Source organism: Rhinatrema bivittatum, chromosome 16 (assembly GCF_901001135.1).
Source record: "Rhinatrema bivittatum chromosome 16, aRhiBiv1.1, whole genome shotgun sequence".
NCBI classification, from domain to species: domain Eukaryota; kingdom Metazoa; phylum Chordata; class Amphibia; order Gymnophiona; family Rhinatrematidae; genus Rhinatrema; species Rhinatrema bivittatum.
In genome coordinates this window covers 261,138-281,638 of record NC_042630.1, presented here as the reverse complement: position 1 = coordinate 281,638, position 20,501 = coordinate 261,138, and the positions used below count along the sequence as shown (strand labels likewise).

The 20,501-nt window shown below is 45.1% G+C and overlaps 1 protein-coding gene across 1 annotated transcript; it reads right to left on the bottom strand.

Moving 5' to 3' along the window:
* Positions 1 to 371: 371 nt before the first annotated feature.
* Positions 372 to 20,157, bottom strand: LOC115078639 (CD27 antigen-like). The gene is made up of 6 exons (XM_029581580.1): positions 19,811 to 20,157; positions 18,503 to 18,631; positions 18,108 to 18,230; positions 14,260 to 14,315; positions 7,054 to 7,189; positions 372 to 1,149 (listed from the first exon to the last, which is right to left on the bottom strand). Exons 1-5 carry the CDS (start codon positions 19,965 to 19,967, stop codon positions 7,148 to 7,150), a joined length of 507 nt encoding a protein of 168 aa, XP_029437440.1. The 5' UTR covers positions 19,968 to 20,157; the 3' UTR covers positions 372 to 1,149; positions 7,054 to 7,147.
* Positions 20,158 to 20,501: the final 344 nt, after the last annotated feature.

Below are 20,501 nucleotides of genomic sequence, written 5' to 3'. Positions count from 1 at the left end.
TTCAGACTTTAATGTGGATTTATACTGTATATCTATGAGGTGTGCAGTTTAATGTCGCTCTCTTCATAAAATCTTGTTGCTTAGGGTATAAAAGTAAACCAGATCAACAAGAAATAATTACCACAAAAATCTAATAAGAGGCTAGCAATCAAGCTTCCCCTGAAAACTTATTTAATTTTTGTTCTGTTTTAGATGGCTAAATTTGACCTAAATTACTTATTTACTCTCCCCTTCCTAGTACAAAACAGTATTTTCTCCAACCAAGGATCTAATCTGTTTTCCAGTGACCTATAATAGACTTTTTCTTTAAGTCGACAATGTTGCACTTATATACACAGAATGTGAGGCAATATGATATAAAACCACTTTATCTTTAATTGACCCCATTATGCACAATTATTTTACCCAACCCCCTAAATGAGCAGTAGTCTACATAGCAAGTTGTGAGTGAAGCTTTATTTCTCACTTACCTGTCTACAGTACTCGTTGGTTCCTATTATGTAAATTTTCTCCCTGCTCACTAATAGGGAAATAGTCTAGAAATGTTAATGAGTTTCACATTCCAGGCGTGGCATAAGACTGTACATATTAATGGGCTGAACAAAAACAAGATTTCAACATCACATATTGCCAGTACAGAACTATGAACAGCATTGGTCTGAAATTCAGTTTTTATGGAGAATGGGGTAGGATCTCCAAGGTGCTAATAGATTCGTGAGAGGGGACTGGAGCTGCTTTAAAAGTTTTCTGTGTTTGAAATGCCCGGGCTTCCCCTCTTCTTCCCGGCATTGCCCCGCCCCATTGTGCCCTCCTCCCTTACGGAGTCGTGGGCTCTTAATTTCATTTTGAAAATTGCTTAAGACACTTGCACCTTCTGTTTCTGATTATTTAAAAGCTTGCATCTTGTTGCAGTCTGTCCCGGGGAGGTTTCTGCTGAATAGGGGTAAAAGTAGGTGCATATTGCCTTCTGCGTAAGAGGTTCCTGGGGGCCTCAGGGCTCTAATTCCCACTCTGGCTTGCGATACTCCTCCTGTACTGGGACATTTCCTTCTTCCTCTTCAGAGCAGTGACACAGAGAGCCAGTTTCTTGTGTCTGGAGAGTTTTAGGGAAGGGTCCTTCATCGGGGAAGCCAAATCCCATACAAAGCACTAGAAGAAAAAAGAGCACATTGTGAGTAATCGAAGAAGGCAGAGAGAGAGACAGACAAAGGAGGAAGAGAGAGGGATAAACAGAAATAGAAAAGAGCTAGGATGTTCCCCTTATTGCACTCTGTACAAAATAGAAGATTCAGAATCGAGTGTCACTTCACTAAGTCTCGACTACCAAACATTCTGTGACACTAAAGCCTGCAAAAAATAAAAATAAAAATTCCGTGTTGGAAACCTGCCATACCATAACAGCATTCACTACTGCCATGATTCACACATCAACCCTACTTATAAAAATGCAGTACTGCAAATATCATACTGATGCTCTAGAACACCAATACACCTCCTACTGCAACAGATCCCAACAAAGCAATTACAAGCTAGCAGAGCGTCACACATCGGACACACACTCAGAACATAGACATTTCAATAAGGAGTTAAAAACCCTTGAATCAAGTTACCTTGCTCTGCAAACAATTGATTCTTCTAAAGATACAGAATGGATTCTGCAGATAAGATGACTTTTTCTAATTTCTGATGTTTGGGGCTTCTCTGGCTTTCCTAGCTGCTTTCACAGTATGAAAGTTTTTTGGTATCTTTTATTTTATGGGGTTTTTTTTGGCTTTTTACTAGAAAAAGCAGCATGCTGTCTCTCTGAGTAGCCCCTTGCACATCCATCCCATCTCCTGCTTTTCTTATATAGACTGCTTCTTGGACAAAGAACTAATTTTTGCTAATTCACCAGTAGGGTAAACTAATTCCTTTATAGCTTTACTCAAAGCTTCCCCACCTCAATTAATTCCATCTACATGGCCCTGAACTAGGTGGTTGATGAAACAGATAAGTCTGGGAAAATAAGTGTGGGAGCCTGCTGGGCAGACTGGATGGGCCGATTGGTCTTTTCCCGCCGTCATTTCTATGTTTCTGTTACATCACAACTAATTTAGCACCTCTCTACTGCTTTACTATTGGAGGAGTAATTGAAAGTCCTTTTCTGACCCAAATCTGGCCTAATTAGGATGAGTCTGTAGAATTTACCTGTTTTATAAATAGATAAGTGATTGATATTCAGTGCCTACTTATGCCAAATAAAAATCGCTAACAAGCTGCTCAGTAACAATCTCCATAACTAGAGTTCTCCTTAAATGTGTAGAACCGCATCACCTTTCATGAACCACATCTTCTCAGTCCTTCAACCTCTAAATTGTTATTTGTTGTGTCCTTTCTGTAAGTATTGTCTCTGGAAATTAGTGTAAAATTCCATGCACTAATATCACCCATGGACTTTGCATCTGTTGTTTGTATGCGCAGCCAAGGACGGTAAAATAGAAGACTTATGTATGAAGATGTTATGTGCATGTACTATTTATTTTAAAAGGTTTATACCACATATAAAACCAAGGTTCAAAGCAATGCACAATATTACATTCATAAAAATAACAAACAAGCACAATAACAAAATGCCCAGAAACGTTCTTGGGCACAACTCCTTGCTATCCAGATAAAATTACTGGTGCTGTGGAAGCCCATGCATCTGTAACATAGGGGTACATGTGTAATGTAGGGGTGCTGTGGAAGCCCATGCATCTGTAACATAGGGGTACATGTGTAATGTAGGGGTGCTGTGGAAGCCCATGCATCTGTAACATAGGGGTACATGTGTAATGTAGGGGTGCTGTGGAAGCCCATGCATCTGTAACATAGGGGCACATCTGTAATGTAGGGGTGCTGTGGAAGCCCATGCATCTGTAACATAGGGGTATATGTGTAATGTAGGGGTGCTGTGGAAGCCCATGCATCTGTAACATAGGGGTACATGTGTAATGTAGGGGTGCTGTGGAAGCCCATGCATCTGTAACATAGGGGCACATCTGTAATGTAGGGGTGCTGTGGAAATCAATGTATCTGTAACATAGGGGTACATGTGTAATGTAGGGGTGCTGTGGAAATCAATGTATCTGTAACATAGGGGTGCATCTGTAATGTAGGAGTGCTGTGGAAGTCTGTGTATCTGTAACGTAGGGGTACTTCTGTAATGAAGGGGTGCTGTGGAAATCAATGTATCTGTAACATAGGGGTGCATCTGTAATGTAGGGGTGCTGTGGAAGCCCATGCATCTGTAACATAGGGGTGCATCTGTAATGTAGGGGTGCTGTGGAAGCCCATGCATCTGTAACATAGGGGTGCATCTGTAATGTAGGGGTGCTGTGGAAGCCCATGCATCTGTAACATAGGGGTGCATCTGTAATGTAGGGGTGCTGTGGAAGTCTGTGTATCTGAAATGTAGGGGTGCTGTGGAAGTCCGTGTATCTGTAACATAGGGGTGCTGTGGAAGTGTGTGTATCTGTAACATAGGGGTGCATCTGTAATGTAGGAGTGCTGTGGAAATCCATGTATGCATATTTTTAGCTTGGGAAGGCAGGGTTGTTTTACCCGGTGAGCGGGGAAGCGAACTTTCATTTGTTAATTGTTGATTCAGTGAAGACAAATAGAGAGAATATGGACCAATGCCACAACCCTAGAATTATCTCTGGGAATTTCTCTTCTGTAATTCTTTCCTTTAACCCCCTTTAGATACTTTGGTGATACATTTCTTTCATTTATTAGTTATTTGCCCATCCAGAACATTTACAAAGTAATCTATAAGAATATAAGAAATTGCCAGCTGGATCAGACCAAGGGTCCATTCAAGCCCAGCATCCTGCTTCCAACAGAGGCCAAACCAGGCCACAAGAACCTGGCAATTACCCAAACACTAAGAAGATCCCATGCTACTGATGCAATTAATAGCAGTGGCTATTCCCTAAGTAAACTTGATTAATAGCCATTAATGGACTTCTCCTCCAAGAACTTATCCAAACCTTTTTTGTACCCAGCTAGACTAACTGCACTAACCACACCCCTTGACAGGGTGATTCATATCAGATTGCTAACTCCCTGGCGGACTTATGAGAGATGCTACCCCTAGCAGCAGGGATTGATAACAGATTGTTAACTCCTCCCTCTACAGGAAGAGCTCGATAACAGATTGCTAACTCTTCCCCTTTGGGGGAAGCAGCATTTGAACATTCTATTATCCGAAAGTGTAAATAACTGATTCACATCTACCCGTTCTAGACCCTCTCATGATTTTAAACACCTCTATCATATCCCCCCTCAGTCGTCTCTTCTCCAAGCTGAACAGCCCTAACCTCTTCAGCCTTTCCTCATAGGGAAGCTGTTCCATTCCCCTTATCATTTTGGTTGCCCTTCTCTGTACCTTCTCCATTGCAATTATATCTTTTTTGAGATGCGGCGACCAGAATTGTACACAGTATTCAAGGTGGGGTCTCACCATGGAGCGATACAGAGGCATTATGACATTTTCCGTTTTATTAACCATTCCCTTCCTAATAATTCCTAACATTCTGTTTGCTTTTTTGACTCCTGCAGCACAGTGAGCCGATGATTTCAATGTGTTATCCACTATGACGCCTAGATCTCTTTCTTGGGTTGTAGCACCTAGTATGGAACCCAACATTGTGTAACTACAGCAAGGGTTATTTTTTCCTATATGCAACACCTTGCACTTGTCCACATTAAATTTCATCTGCCATTTGAATGCCCAATCTTCCAGCCTTGCAAGGTCCTCCTGTAATGTATCACAGTCTGCTTGTGATTTAACTACTCTGAATAATTTTGTATCATCTGCAAATATGATAACCTCACTCGTCGTATTCCTTTCCAGATAATTTATAAATATATTGAAAAGCACGGGTCCAAGTACAGATCCCTGAGGCACTCCACTGTTTACCCTTTTCCACTGAGAAATTGACCCATTTAATCCTACCATCTGTTTCCTGTCTTTTAACCAGTTTGTAATCCACGAAAGGACATCGCCTCCTATCCCATGACTTTTTAGTTTCTTAGAAGCTTCTTATGAGGGACTTTGTCAAATGCCTTCTGAAAATCCAAATACACTATATCTACGGTTCACCTTTATCCACATGTTTATTAATCCCTTCAAAGAAATGAAGCAGATTTGTGGAGGCAAGACTTCCCTTGGGTAAATCCATGTTCACTTGTCCATTAAAATCATGTCTTCTATATGCTCTACGACTTTGATCTTGAGAATAGTTTCCACTATTTTTCCCTGGCACTGAAGTCCAGGCTCACTGGTCTGTAGTTTCCCGGATCGTCCCTGGAGCCCTTTATAAATATTGGGGTTACATTGGCCACTCTCCAGTCTTTCAGGTACAATGGATGATTTTAATGATGGGCTACAAATTTTAACTAATAGATCAGAAATTTCATTTTTTTGGTTCTCAGTACCCTAGGATGCATACATCTGGTCAGGTGATTGCTACTCTTAGTTTGTCAATCTGCTCAGGGGAGGATTGGCTATTGGGGGATCGGGCATTCCCCGGTGGGCGTCACACTAGTCATGTGGTCTGCCGAGCGCGGTCGTGACAGAGCTGTGCTCGACAGACCACGTAGTATCTCCTGGGCCAGCCTGGCGGCGAATACCCGGGCCAGTCTTCATCGGGAATCTGCCGCTGATCTGGCCTACTACATCTTCCAGGTTCACAGTGATTTGGTTCAGTTTGTCTGACTCATCACCCTTGAAAACCATCTCCAGAACTGGTATCTCCCCAATATCCTCATTAGTAAACACAGAGGCTAAGAATTCATTTAGTCTTTCTGCAATGGCCTTATCTTCCCTAAGAGCCCCTTTAACCCCTCGGTCATCTAATGGTCCAACCGATTCCCTCACAGGTTTCTTGCTTTGGATATATTTTAAAAAGTTTTTATTATGAGTTTTTGCCTCTATGGCCAACTTCATTTCAAATTCTCTCTTCGCCTGTCTTATCAATGTTTTACACTTAACTTGACAATGCTTATGCTTTATTCTATTTCTTCAGATGGATTCTTCTTCCAATTTTTGAAGGATGTTTTTTTGGCTAAATAGCCTCTTTCACCTCCCCTTTTAACCATGACGGTAATCGTTTTGCCTTCCTTCCATTTTTCTTAATGCGTGGAATACATATGGACTGTGCCTCTAGGATTGTATTTTTAAACAATGTCCATGCCTGTTGAACTCTTTTAACCTTGCAGCTGCACCTTTCAGATTTTTTCCAACTATTTTCCTCATTTTATCAAAGTTTCCCTTTTGAAAGTTTAGTGTTAGAGCTGCAGATTTACTTAATTTCCCCCTTACAATTATTAGTTTAAATTTGATCATGTTATGATCACTGTTGCCAAGTGGCCCCACCACCGTTACCTCTCTCACCAAATCCTGCGTTCCACTAAGAATTAAATCTAAAATAGCTCCCTCTCTTGTTGGTTCCTGAACCAATTGCTCCATGAAGCAGTCATTTATTACATCCAGGAACTTTATGTCTCTAGCAAGTCCTGATGTTACATTTACCCAGTCAATATTGGGGTAATTGAAATCTCCCATTATTATTGCACTGCCAAATTGGTTTGCTTCCCTGATTTCTCTTAGCATTTCATCATCTGTCTGACCATTTTGTCCAGGTGGACGGTAGTATACTCCTATCACTATACTCTTACCCAACACACATGGGATTTCTACCCTTATAGATTCTACTAATCATTTAGTAGGCGAATATGTAGGTGAATTTTGAAATGAGTTGGATATGTACATACAACATACTGTCATAGCAATTTTCAAATCCCATTTACCCCTGTTAAGTGCACATAATGTGGCTAAACCTGTTGACAATTCACTGGCATATATTGAGCAATTTAAAAAGCCCACTTACACAGTTGAAGTGCATTTACACATGTGATCCCTAGCATCCTCTCTTGACAGCTTATATCAGGCCTGAGAGTTTCCCAGACTCTGAGACAGACATGGGGAGACAGATGAATGCCAGTGATGGTTTGAAAGAAGTGACTGACCTGTTTTCCAAGCTTTGACTGTATGGCCCCACTCTCCTGTGAAGGACACATCCACATGTTATTAAGAAGGCCAGAGACAGAATAACTACTACTGTCAATATAAGCAATTCATCCTGACTGCTGGGCAGCTGCTCACCTGCAAGACAGAGAACATTACAAAAGATACAACCACCAGGATGGTTGACAGTTTTGTCAGCAACAGTGTATGAGGTTGGTAGGAGGTAATGATGGCTCATATTGATAGATGAGGCCAACAGCAAACCTTCATCCATCCACTCTTCCTATTCCCCTACCTACTGCAATATTCCATCCCTTTTCAACCAGAGCTCCTCTAGGATATACGATAGGAGTCGAGTGGCAGCTTGTAGACTAACGTTTATTAAAGCATGAACTTCAAGGACAGAGTCCACCTTGTCAGATGCATGAAGTAATGTACAAGAGATGGGTATTACATATATAGGAACAGAGTGAGAAGGCATTGGATTTGTCCTACATGGTGTGGAGAGTGTGTTAAGAGCGCACTGTTAACCCGCATTTGGACACACGTTTTCGACGCGCTAGCTTTACCCTTATTCAGTAAGGTGGGTAATAGTCGTGCCGAAAACGCTCGTCCAACCCCCCCCAAAACTAATAGCGCCCGCAACATGCAAATGCATGGTGATGGCCCTATTAGGTATTCCCGCGCGATACAGAAAGTAAATGTGCAGCCAAGCCGCACATTTTACTTTCAGAAATTAGTGTCTACCCAAAGGTAGGTGCTAATTTCTCTCGGCACCGGGAAAGTGTACAGAAAAGCAGTAAAAACTGCTTTTCTGTACACCCTCTGACTTAATATCATGGTGACATTAAGTCGGAGGTCCCAAAAGTTACAAATAGTTAAAAACTAAAAAAAAATGTTTTTAAATGGGCCTGCGGCTCGCGGGTTGAAGACTGGTCACTCAATTTTGCCGGCGCCTGGTTTCCGAACCCGTGGCTGTCAGCGAGTTTGAGAACCGACGCCGGCAAAATTGAGCGTCGGCTGTCAAACTCACTGACACCGCCGCTCCTGTCCAAAAAGAGGCGCTAGGGATGCACTAGTGTCCCTAGCGCCTCTTTTTACCACGGGCCATAATTTAAATAAATTAATTTACTGAATCACGCGCCACAGGAGAGCAGAAGGCCATTGGATTAGGCAGGACATAGGGCCTTATTTTCTAAATGTATTGCACGCGGTAAGGGATGTTTTGCACGCGAAATGTCCCTTTTCGCGTGCGATATCAAAATGGGGGCAGAGTTGGCCCCGGAAGAGGAGGAGTCGGGGTGTCACTGGGGCCGACTCCACGAAGCCGCCGCGGACGACAAAGAGGTTAAGGGCCTTTTCGCGTCCGCATTCGCTCCCAATAGTTGCACCCTCCTATGGTGGTGCTATTGGGTGCGAAACCGGCAGCGATCGCTGCCGGCTAGCGCAGGCCCGCCCCCGTTTCGGCCCCCCGCCCCTCATTTCCTAAAGTATCGCAGGCCTGCGATACTTTAGAAAATGAGGCCCATAGTTTGGAGAGAGTGTTAATAGTATTATAGTATAGCCTTCCAGGACATTCTCTATCTGACGTTAACCTTGACATAAGTTTTCCGTGTCATCTGATATCACCCACGTGTAAGAACTACTATCCTGCTTATCCTAGCAGAAGGCATTGGATTAGGCAGGACATTAGTTTGGAGAGAGGGTAATAGCATTATGGTATAGCCTTCCAGGACATTCTCTATCTGACGTTAACCTTGACATAAGTTTTCCGTGTCATCTGATATCACCCACGTGTAAGAACTACTATCCTGCTTATCCTAGCAGAAGGCATTGGATTAGGCAGGACATAGTTTGGAGAGAGTGTTAATAGCATTATGGTATAGCCTGCCAGGACATTCTGTATCTGACGTTAACCTTGACTTAAGTTTTCCGTGTCATCTGACGATATCACCCACGTGTAAGAACTACTATCCTGCTTGTCCTAGCAGAAGGCAATGGATTAGGCAGGACATAGTTTGGAGAGAGTGTTAATAGTAATATGGTATATCCTTCCAGGACATTCTCTATCTGACGTTAAGGCTGCCATCCTCTTACAGAGACAATTCAAAGGAGCACTCCAGCATGAAACTGCTGAATCGGAACTCATTAAAAACACCATCACCCTAGGTCTGAACAGAGGCAATGGCTTCACGACTCACTACAACTATCTATCGGGCCGATACAGTAAAAATCACGGGCAGAAGGCATTGGATTAGGCAATTTTTACTGTATCGGCCCGATAGATAGTTGTAGTGAGTCGTGAAGCCAGTTCTGATGGTGTTGACAGGAGTGAAGGGGTGGAGGACAGTACTTCCTCTGACGAAAGAAAGACTTTCTCTGCCCCGTCCCAGGCAGCAGAGATACCTCAAGCCCCAGCTGATGCCTCAGTCAACTCCAGGGATTGGTTTTTTATTGGGTAGTAGGGAGCATAGGCCAGTCGTCCATACCCGGGACATTGGACCCTCCAGTTGGGGGAAGGCTTTGCAAACCAATGGCCCAGTATAACCTCGGACCAGTGGGTTCTTTCCATCGTCCATCAAGGGTACCATTTGAATCTATTGGGTATCCTGCCAAATTGCCTTCTGATCCCGTTTTGGGGCCGGTAGTACATCAGGAGTAATTGCTGACAGAGCTATCCTCCCTCTTAACAGCCAGAGCAGTTCAGCCTGTTCCACCAGGGCAAAGAGGTTGGGGATTTTATTTCAGGTACTTCCTGATTCCAAAGAAAACTGGAGGACTCTTTGTCATCCTAGACCTAAAGGCCTTGAACAGATTTCTCAAAAAAGAGAAAGACGACTGAAGGGGGATTTGATAGAAGTCTACAAAATAATGAAAGGACATGAGCAAGTTAATGTAAATTGGTTGTTTACTCTCTCAGATAATAGAAGGACCAGGGGGCACTCCATGAAGTTAGCAAGTAGCTCATTTAAAACAAATTGAAGAAAATTCTTTTTCACTTAGCCCATAGTTAAACTCTGGAATTCATTGCCAGAGGATGTGGCTACAGCAGTTAGTGTAACTGGGTTTAAAACAGATTTGGATAAGTTCCTAGAGGATAAATCCATAACTGCTATTAATAAGAATTAGTAACTTGTGATTTATCTAATATTTGGGTATTTGCCAGATACTTGTGACATGGTTTGGCTACTTTTGGAAACAGAATACTGGGCTTGATGGACCCTTGGTCTGACCCATCATGGCATATCTTATGTTCTTATGAAAAGTTCAAGATGGTTTTCCTGGGCACCTTGATCCCCCTTTTCCAAAAAGGGGTCTGGCTATGGTCCCTCAGTCTAAAGGACACTTACACTCACATTGAGATCTTCCCCAGTGACAGGAAGTATCTCTGATTTGTGGTGGGAAAACAGCACTTCCAGTACTGGGTGTTGCTGTTTGGACTAACGTCAGCCTCATGAGTCTTCACAAAATGTCTGACTGTGGTGGTGGTGCACCTCCACAGGCTGGGGGTGTGTGCATATTTTCCCTTATTTGATCAAGAGCACATCTCAGGAAGGGGCTGTCAGATCCATGCACTTGACTATCCAGGTGTTGGAGTCACTAGGGTTTTTCTTCAACTACCTGAAGTCCCATCTCAGTCCATCACCTCAGTTGGACTTCATAGGAGCCTTGCTAGACACGGTTCAGGCCAAGATCTTCCGCCTTGTCAAAGGGCCATCATTTTGATGGCCATCACAGCAGAGATTCAGCAGAGCCAGCATGTATCAGCCTGGTACATGTTGAGGTTGTTGGGCCATATGGCTGCAACTGTCCATGTCACTCCCTTGGCTGATTACACATGCGAGGAGAACCAATGGACCCTGAGGTCACAGTGGCGCCAGGCAACACAGAACCTCCAGGATTGCATCAGAGTCACTCTGTCCCTCTGGGACTTGTCCTGGTGGTGGGCATTTTCAAATCTGGAATGGGGGATCTCTTTTCAAAATCCTCCTACCCAAATTGTCAAGCATGGATGCATCCACCCTGGGCTGGGGAGCTCATGTAGATGGGCTCAGCACCCAGGGTCTTTGGTCAGCTCAGGAAAGCTGTTGTCAAATCAACTTCCTGGAGCTTCGGGAGATCAGGTACGCACTATTGGCTTTCAGAGATCGGCTGTCCAACAAAGTTGTGCTGATCCAAACTGACAACCAGGTAGCGATGTGGTATGTTAACACACAGGGAGGTATAGGATTGTACTTCCTGTGTCAGGAAGCAGACCAAATCTGGTCATGGCCCTGTCCCATGGGATGGTGCTCAGGGCCATGAACCTGGCCAAGACGTAGAACATGGTAGCGGACAGACTGAGTCATGCTTTCAGATCCCATGAGTAGTCCCTGGATCAGAAGGGTGGCAAATCGGATATTCTGCCTCTGGGGGAGCCCGGACAGTAGATCTAGTCATGTTCCCTTGCAACAGGAAGGTGCCTCGGTTCTGCTCCTTGTACAGGTCAGATGGCAAACCAGCCACGGATGCCCTTGCCCATCATTGGGGCAAGGGTCTTCTCTACTTGTATCCTCTGATTCCCTTAGTAGCAAATTCTCTCTTGAAGCTTCACAAGGCCAAAGAGACCATGATCCTCATAGCCCCTTACTGGCTGAGACAGGTCTGGTTTCCACTCCTATGGGAGTTATGCATCTGGAGACCGATCAGTCTGGGGTCTTCCCCAGATCTCTTCACACAAGATCAAGGCAGTTTGTGACATCCCAATCTCCAGGCTCTGTCACTCACAGCCTGGATGTTGAGAGGTTAATTCTGCAACCACTCGATCTCTGAGGATGTGTCTCGGGACTTGGTGGCTTCTACAAAACCTTCCACTAGAAAGTCCAATGGACTGAAATGGAGGATGTTTTCATATGGTGTGAGCAGAAAGTCCTAGATCCATTCTCCTGCCCCACACAAAAACTGCTCTATATCTATCACAAGCTATCAGAATCTGGCTTAAAACCAACTCATTAGAGTTCACCTCAGTGCAATTGGCGCATACCACCAGGGTGTAGATGGTTTGCCCATCTCTGTACAGCCTACAGTACAATTCATGCAGGGCCTGCTTCAATTGATGCCTCCCCTAAGGCCTCCTGCTGTGTCTTGGGACCTCATAATGGTGTTAGCTCAGCTGATGAAAGCTCCTTTTGAACTGCTGCGCTCCTGTGACCTGAAGTACCTGACCTGGTGTTTTGCCCAGGCGGGGGTCATGTCAAGGCTCATTCTGTCAGAGCCATGGCAGCATCGGTGGCCCACTTGCAAGCAATTCCCGTGGAGGAGATCTGCATGGCTGCGACATGTTCTCTCCTCACATTCACATCGCACTATTGTTGGAAAGAGATGGCCGACGTGACAGTAGGTCCGGCCAGTCTGTCCTTCGGAGCCTGTTTGAGTTGTAGAACCCAACTCTCTTCCACCTAGGTCCCGTTGTTTGGGTTCAGGCTGCCTGAACTGTTGTTGTGCCTGTTGGCACCTGGTTAGGTGTCTTTTGGTCCCCCTTTTATGTTGGGTAGCAGCCTGAAGCTAGGGATTCACCCATGTGTGAGGAGTACCATCCTGCTTGTCCTCTGAGAAAGCAGAGTTGCCAGGTTCTTATGGCCTGGATTGGCCACTGTTGGAAACAGGATGCTGGGCTTGATGGACCCTTGGTCTGACCCAGTATGGCAATTTCTTATGTTATTATGTTCTCCGAGGTCAGCAGAATGTTAGTCCTCACAAAACTCGTCCGCCACCCCGCAGAGTTGGAGTTTCTCATGTTTTTCATTTATATATAATTTTACGTTATAAGACTGGAGAGGGACCCCTCGTGGTTGCGTGGTATAGGGCATGCTGCCAAGTTAAAGTTTTCTGTGCCGGGCTCCATCTGATGATGTCACCATGTGTGAGGGCTAACATCCTGCTGTCCTCGGAGAACACCTGTTACAGGTAAGCAACTCTGCTTTCTCTCTGCTCTGTATACATTTGACCCATCTCTTGCACATCACTTCATGCATCTGATGAAGTGGACTCTGTCTTCGAAAGCTCATGCTTCAATAAATTGGGGAGTCTATAAGGTGCTCCTCAACTCTTGTCATTTTTGCTACACCAGTCTAAGACGGCTATCCCTCTGAACATTTCTAGAATATAAATATTTAGGCCCATAAGATCTAATTTCCTAGGCTTTATTGTACAGACTGAAACATTTCTGTAGCCCTTCTCTGGTCCAAATCCAGATTGTCTATATCCTGGTGGCTGAATGACCTTCAGAAGAGATCTCACTCGTGATCTGTTTGGGGCATTATTACCTTTTTTCCCTATTAATAATCTCCTCTTTCTACACATCTAGCACTCATCTGCTTCTGGTACCTCTCCCTATCAAGCCTGGCGTCCCACTTGCTCTGGCTTCTGCTTTGTTGCACTATTTTGCTACTTTTAAGATCTAGCACGATGACCCTAAGGTCTTTCTCCTGGTCAGGACTCATCAGTGTCTTGCTCCATCGTGCCTACTTTTGCTTGCGCATCAGACTCAAGCAAAAGTACGCTGGATTGTAGTAGATACGCGCGGAGCCCGCGTATCCACTAAAAATCCGGGATCGGCGCGCGCAAGGCTATCGATTTGTATAGCCTGCGCGCGCCGAGCCGCGCTGCCTCCCCCGTTCCCTCCAAGGCCGCTCCGAAATCGGAGCGGCCTCGGAGGGAACTTTCCTTGCCCTCCCCTCACCTTACCCTCCCTTCCCCTACCTAACCCACCCACCCGGCCCTGTCTACACCCCCCCCTTACCGTTGTCGGGGGATTTACGCCTCCCGGAGGGAGACGTAAATCCCCGCGCGCCAGCGGGCCTGCTGCGCGCCGGGCCGCGACCTGGGGGCGGGTACGGAGGGCGCGGCCACGCCCCGGGCCTAGCCACGCACCGTACCCGCCCCCAAAACGCGGCCGACCACGCCCCCGAAACGCCGCGTCGACCGGGCCCGCCCCCCCGACACGCCCCCGACACGCCCCCCTCCGAAAACCCCGGGACGTACGCGAGTCCCGGGGCTCTGCGCGCGCCGGGAGGCCTATGTAAAATAGGCTTCCCGGCGCGCAGGGCCCTGCTCGCCTAAATCCGCCCGGTTTTGGGCGGATTTAGGCGAGCAGGGCTCTGAAAATCTACCCCATAGTGAATAGTGAGGCCACGGAGGATGGTTTCAGGACAGCTCTCCCATACTACTTTTCTGAATAGGCCAGGTGAGTTGCTCCTCTCGGTGGCAGTGGTCAGGGCTGGTTCTGCAAGAGTCAGAAGCAAACTCTAAACAACTGTACAGAAGATGCAAATGCAACAGCCATCGCTGCCTACCTTTAGATTTTATTTTGTTTCCATTCATCTCCTACCTTTCCATTGCTCAAGCCAAGTTACAGCAAAATTAAAATACCGTAAATACCAATATTTAACATAATACAATAAAAACATTAAGAAATCTAAAACATACACACATACATAGAATCCATAAAATCAGAAAACCAATAAAATACTCAGCTCATAAGAAAGTTTTTAAAAACACAGCACAAGAGCATCAGGACGTGAATAAAAGAGAGCCTACTTCCTCAAAGCATCCAACAGTAGCAGCTTTAGCTAGAAGGAGAGGTCCCCCAGGCCAAAGTGCCCAGCCAATGAGAGGAGGGGAAGGAGGGTCACGCAGGATGTGGGGTCAGCAGAGATTGAACCAGATGACTCACCCTCTTTTCCCTTTCCTGCTGGCCATGGAGTAAGGTTAGTGCCATGCTATTCCCTAGGACTACCCCACCGTGGCAGTCCCTCTGATCCATCCCCGTCCTCTGCTCCTTCTACCTCCTTTTCCCCTCTCCTACTCAGGGATTCCCCATATTTCTCTTCTGAAGGTACCCAAAAAGAAAGACTCCCCCAATTGCTCTCTCACTTCCCCAGCCCTGGCCCTCTGCCTATGGGCACCATTTTATTAATTGTGGCCTTGAAGGAGCTGCATATGAAAAGGGACATATCTGTTTCGTCAGCCTTACCTTCCCTAAAAGAAACAAGGCAAGGAGACCATCATTCATACATCTGAGTACCCTGTCTAGTATACAAGACAAGGAGACCATTGTTCACTCATCTGAGTACCCTGTCTAATAAACAAGGCAAGGAGACCACCATTCATATATCTGAGTACCCTGTCTAGTATACAAGACAAGGAGACCATTGTTCACTCATCTGAGTACCCTGTCTAATAAACAAGGCAAGGAGACCACCATTCATATATCTGAGTACCCTGTCTAGTATACAAGACAAGGAGACCATTCACTCATCTGAGTACCCTGTCTAATAAACAAGGCAAGGAGACAACCATTCATATATCTGAGTACCCTGTCTAGTATACAAGACAAGGAGACCATTGTTCACTCATCTGAGTACCCTGTCTAGTATACAAGACAAGGAGACCATGATTCATACATCTGAGTACCTGTCTAATAAACAAGGCAAGGAGACCACCATTCATATATCTGAGTACCCTGTCTAGTATACAAGACAAGGAGACCATTGTTCACTCATCTGAGTACCCTGTCTAATAAACAAGGCAAGGAGACCATCATTCACACATATGAGTACCCTGTCTAATAAACTAGGCAAGGAGACCATCGTTCACACATATGAGTACCCTGTCTAGTATACAAGGCAAGGAGACCATCGTTCACACATATGAGTACCCTGTCTAGTATACAAGGCAAGGAGACCATGATTCATACATCTGAGTACCCTGTCTAGTATACAAGACAAGGAGACCATTGTTCACTCATCTGAGTACCCTGTCTAATAAACAAGGCAAGGAGACCATGATTCATACATCTGAGTACCCTGTCTAGTATACAAGACAAGGAGGCCATTGTTCACTCATCTGAGTACCCTGTCTAATAAACAAGGCAAGGAGACCATCATTCAACATATGAGTACCCTGTCTAGTATACAAGACAAGGAGACCATTGTTCACTCATCTGAGTACCCTGTCTAGTATACAAGACAAGGAGACCATTGTTTCCTCATCTGAGTACCCTGTCTAATAAACAAGGCAAGGAGACCATTGTTTCCTCATCTGAGTACCCTGCTTCTAATAAACAAGGCAAGAGATCATCGTCCCACATATGAGTACCCTGTCTAATAAACAAGGCAAGGAGACCATCATTCACACATATGAGTACCCTGTCTAGTATACAAGGCAAGGAGACCATCGTTCACACATATGAGTACCCTGTCTAGTGTACAAGACAAGGAGACCATTGTTTCCCCTCATCTGAGTACCCTGTCTAATAAACAAGGCAAGGAGACCATCGTCACACATATAGTACCCCTGTCTAGTATACAAGACAAGGAGACCATACATCTGAGTACCCTGTCTAATAATAACAAGGCAAGGAGACCCATGGTTCACACATATTGAGTACTCTGTCTATTATACAACAGCAAGGAGACCATACATCTGAGTACCCCTGTCTAATAAACAAGGCAAGGAGAATCGATCGTTCACACATATGATTACCCTGTCTAATAAACAAGGCAGAGGAGACCATCATTCACACTATGAGTACCATGTCTAATAAAACAAGGCACGGAGAACCATTGTTCACACATATGAAGTAACCCCTGTCTAGTATACAAGGCAAGGAGAACCATCGTTCACTACTATATGAGTACGCCTGTCTAGTATACAAGACAAGGAGACCATTGTTTCCTCATCTGAGTACCCTGTCTAATAACAAGGCAAGGAGACCATCGTTCACACACTATAAGTACCCTGGTCTAGTATAACAAGACAGGAGAACCATACATCTGGATCTTGAGTACCCTGGTCTAATAAACAAGGAACAAGGAGACCTGGTTCACACATATGAGTACTCTGTCTAGTATACACAGCAAGGAGACATACATCTGAGTACCCTGTCTATAAACAAGCAAGGAGATCCATCGTTCACACTAATGAGTACCCTGTCTAATAAACAAGGCAAAGAGACCATCATTCACACATCTGAGTACCCTGTCTAATAACAAGGCAAGAGACCATTATTCACACATTGAGTACACCCTGTCTAGTATACAAGGCAAGGAGACCATCGTTCACACATATGAGTACCCTGTCTAGTATACAAGACAAGGAGGCCATTGTTTCCTCATCTGAGTACCCTGTCTAATAAACAAGGCAAGGAGGCCATCGTTCACACATATGAGTACCCGGTCTAGTATACAAGACAAGGAGACCATACATCTGAGTACCCCTGTCTAATAAACAAGACGGAGAGCCATGGTTCACATATATGAGTACTCTGTCTAGTATACACAGCAGGAGACCATCGTCCACACATATGAGTGCCCTGTCTAATAAACAAGGCAAGGGACCATCGTTTCACACATATGAGTACCTGTCTAGTATATAAGACAAGGAGACCATCGTTGCATACATATGAGTTCCCTGTCTAGTATACAAGGCAAGGAGACCATCGTCCACACATATGAGTACCCTGTCTAATATACAAGGCAAGGAGAACCATCGTTCACACATATGAGTACCCTGTCTAATAAACAAGGCAAGGAGACCATCGTTCAACCACATCTGAGTACCCTTTCTAGTATACAAGGCAAGGAGACCATCGTTCATACATCTGAGTACCCTGTCTAGTAAGTATGACTGCAGTCTGTCCATCAGATAACTAGGCCCCTACATCATGGAGTGCTCTTTAAAATCCAAGTCATCAATTTAAATTAGGCCCAGAAAATAATCGGCAGCCACTGTAGCTTCCCAATATCAGTGTAATGTGATCTCTCTGGAAGGCTGTTAAGAATTGAGCCTTTGCATTTATGTGCAATTGCAATTTATAAATTATCTCTTTAGCTAGACCAATACTGAACCTCAGAATGGCAGGTAACAAATTCTTAAATAAATAAATTACAATAATCTATCTATCCTAGATGTAGCAGATGTGTGAATAATAGTGGGAAACATCTTGCTCAAACAATGGCCAGATTTGTCGTAAAAGCCTTAACTGTGCAAACAGATGATGATACAATAATTTTACCTGATGTGCTGGTGGGAGAGTTTAGGATACAACGTGTGCACGCTTCATCCCAGCACTTCATTCCTGCCACACATGAACACTGGGAATCTGCCGTTATGTTACAGCGTCTCTTGTAGGTGAATTCTGAAAACAGAGCAGTCATGAAGAGAAACATCTTCATATGTATTCAGATAATAACAGATTACAGTGTCGAGCCAGGCTGCAAGAGCCAGGCATTACTGGGAAGGGCAGCACAGAGCCAGTGCTACAGAAGATGATATAGTCCAGGCCTTATAGAGAGGACAACCCAGCTCCAGGCTCTGAGGAAGGACAAATGTGAACCCAGCACTGGAAAGAGTTTGGTCTCTGACCCTAGCTGAATTTTCTCTGCATGTTTTCAGAGTTTGCACACTTACGATTTACACATTGTCTGCAGTATTCACACTGGTACTTGGTATTCCAGGAAGGATTGTATTCACTCCCTTGCAGGCAGGGTTGACAGATAGTGTCCTGGTTAGAAGTACAGCGACTTTGTATGTGTGTCCCTGCAGGAGATAAGGAACAGAGGAGCTGACGTAATAACTTGCACTTGGCAGACCGCACAGTTTAACACTAGTTATATTCATATATTTTGTGTGCAAACTTTACTGCGATGCAGCAAGAGGTTTTACATATAAACTGCATGTACAGTGGCATTAGGTATTAACCCCCTTGCAGAGATGTGTGCTGGCTTAATTCCTGTTTTCTAGAGTTGGAAACTTAACTCTTAGTGCAAGGAGGAGTAAGGTTTGCAGGGCTGGGACCTGTAGTCGGGATGTATGTGCAGAAAACATGCTTGGTGCACACAGAGCATGTTTTCCATGCATAAAGTAGGATTTATGCTCACAGAACAAGTTAGCGCTGCCTAAGCAAGGTGGGAATGGGCTGGAGTTCTCTCTCCCGGCCCCCTCCCCGAAGCTTTTTAAGATGAACAGGTTTGTGTTGTTTCAAGCTGTGCAATGGGATATGAGCGTCCTCGCATACAGAAAAGACTTTGGAAACCTTCTCCGGGAAGTACAAATAAAAAGCATTATCAGAATACTTCAGGAGCCTGATCCCTAGACTGGGCCTGGGAGAAATTGTCTGGGTTTCTTTCACGGGGATTAAAATGAAAGTCTGAGAACAATTCTTATTGAGACAGCAGAGCACATTTTATTTATTTATTTTTTAGTTAAAAGTCCCAATAAAAATAAAAGGGAAATGGGGAGTCATCATCCTGGAGCACAGGTACCAAACTCCTTCACCGGGCCAGGGAGGGGCTCCCTGCAGTTTTTACCACCCGAGCCTCCTTTCCTTACACTTTGTGTAACCCGTCTGGGGTTACACAATCCTGCGCTGAATTTCAGCTCATGTTACACCAGGCCAGGGGCAGAGACAGCAGCAGCAGCAGAAGAAGAAGAGCCATAGACCCAGTGAGAACTGACGAGAAGGCGGAGACGGATGTGAGGGAAATGTGGAGGTGCAGACCCCTCCCTGAGAGGTGGCCCAGCCCCTGCCGCACCAAGATCTGAACAAGGGATGTGCCCGGCTGGCAAAGACCCCAAGAGGTGGGATCCTCAGCACAGACAAATCCGACCCCCCCAGGGGATCTGGGAATGGGAGGGGGGCAGAGAGGGACTGAGAAATCCCAGGATAGGGGGGGGCTGCACTGCTGCAGATGTAGGTTTGGGAGCTGGGCCTCTTACCTGCTGGACACTTGGAGCAGCAACGTCCTTCCCTCTGATACTGATCCTGGGAGCAGAGTAAACCCGGGGCTGAGGACCTCAAGAAGCAAGTGCAGAGCCCCAGAGCCAGGAGCAGCCTGGCAGAGCTCCTGTGAGCTGTCCCCCATGCTCCCTCCATCACAGCCACACTCTCCCCTTTCTCTCTCTGACTCCTCCTTTTTATAAAGGACCCTGCAGGACAGTTCAGCTCTTACTCATCACTTCAGATCTATGATTCATCTCATGACATTTGATCTGAAAGGGTGCAGGCAGCATGAGGTTAGAATTATATTATTCTAGTAATCTACACTCCAACTTTCCAAAACTGAACCTGCTTTCTAGTCGCCCCCCATCACAGATTTCCTTAAAACTAAACTCACTTGTAAAACCTGAGTCATAGCAGCATGAAGTGCTGTGAGCACATGGGGGAACCACTCTGCAGGGTGCACATACCCCAGCACTACTGCACGTGCCCACTTACCAGAAGGCTGAGAGGGGAGCAGCTGGTCCTAGTCCCAGAATCAGTCACAGGCTGTGCTTTGCTCTTCTGCTACTGCCGAGGTTCTCAGATTAACTCATCTGATCTCAGAAATTCAGTTTACCATCTTTCAATTTCTCTAAAACGACTTTACCAGGACTCTCTGTCAAACAGCATCACTGCAGAACTGCTCTC

What these genes read in the sequence shown, in the direction of transcription:
- LOC115078639 (XM_029581580.1), bottom strand. Translation starts at nt 19,967, where the DNA reads ATGGAGGGAGCATGGGGGACAGCTCACAGGAGCTCTGCCAGGCTGCTC. An exon ending in CTGCAGACAATGTGTAAATC is followed by an intron (nt 18,231 to 18,502) that starts GTAAGTGTGCAA and finishes CTCTGTTTTCAG; the next exon opens with AATTCACCTACAAGAGACGC. An exon ending in CTCTCCCACCAGCACATCAG is followed by an intron (nt 14,316 to 18,107) that starts GTAAAATTATTG and finishes TGACTCTTGCAG; the next exon opens with AACCAGCCCTGACCACTGCC.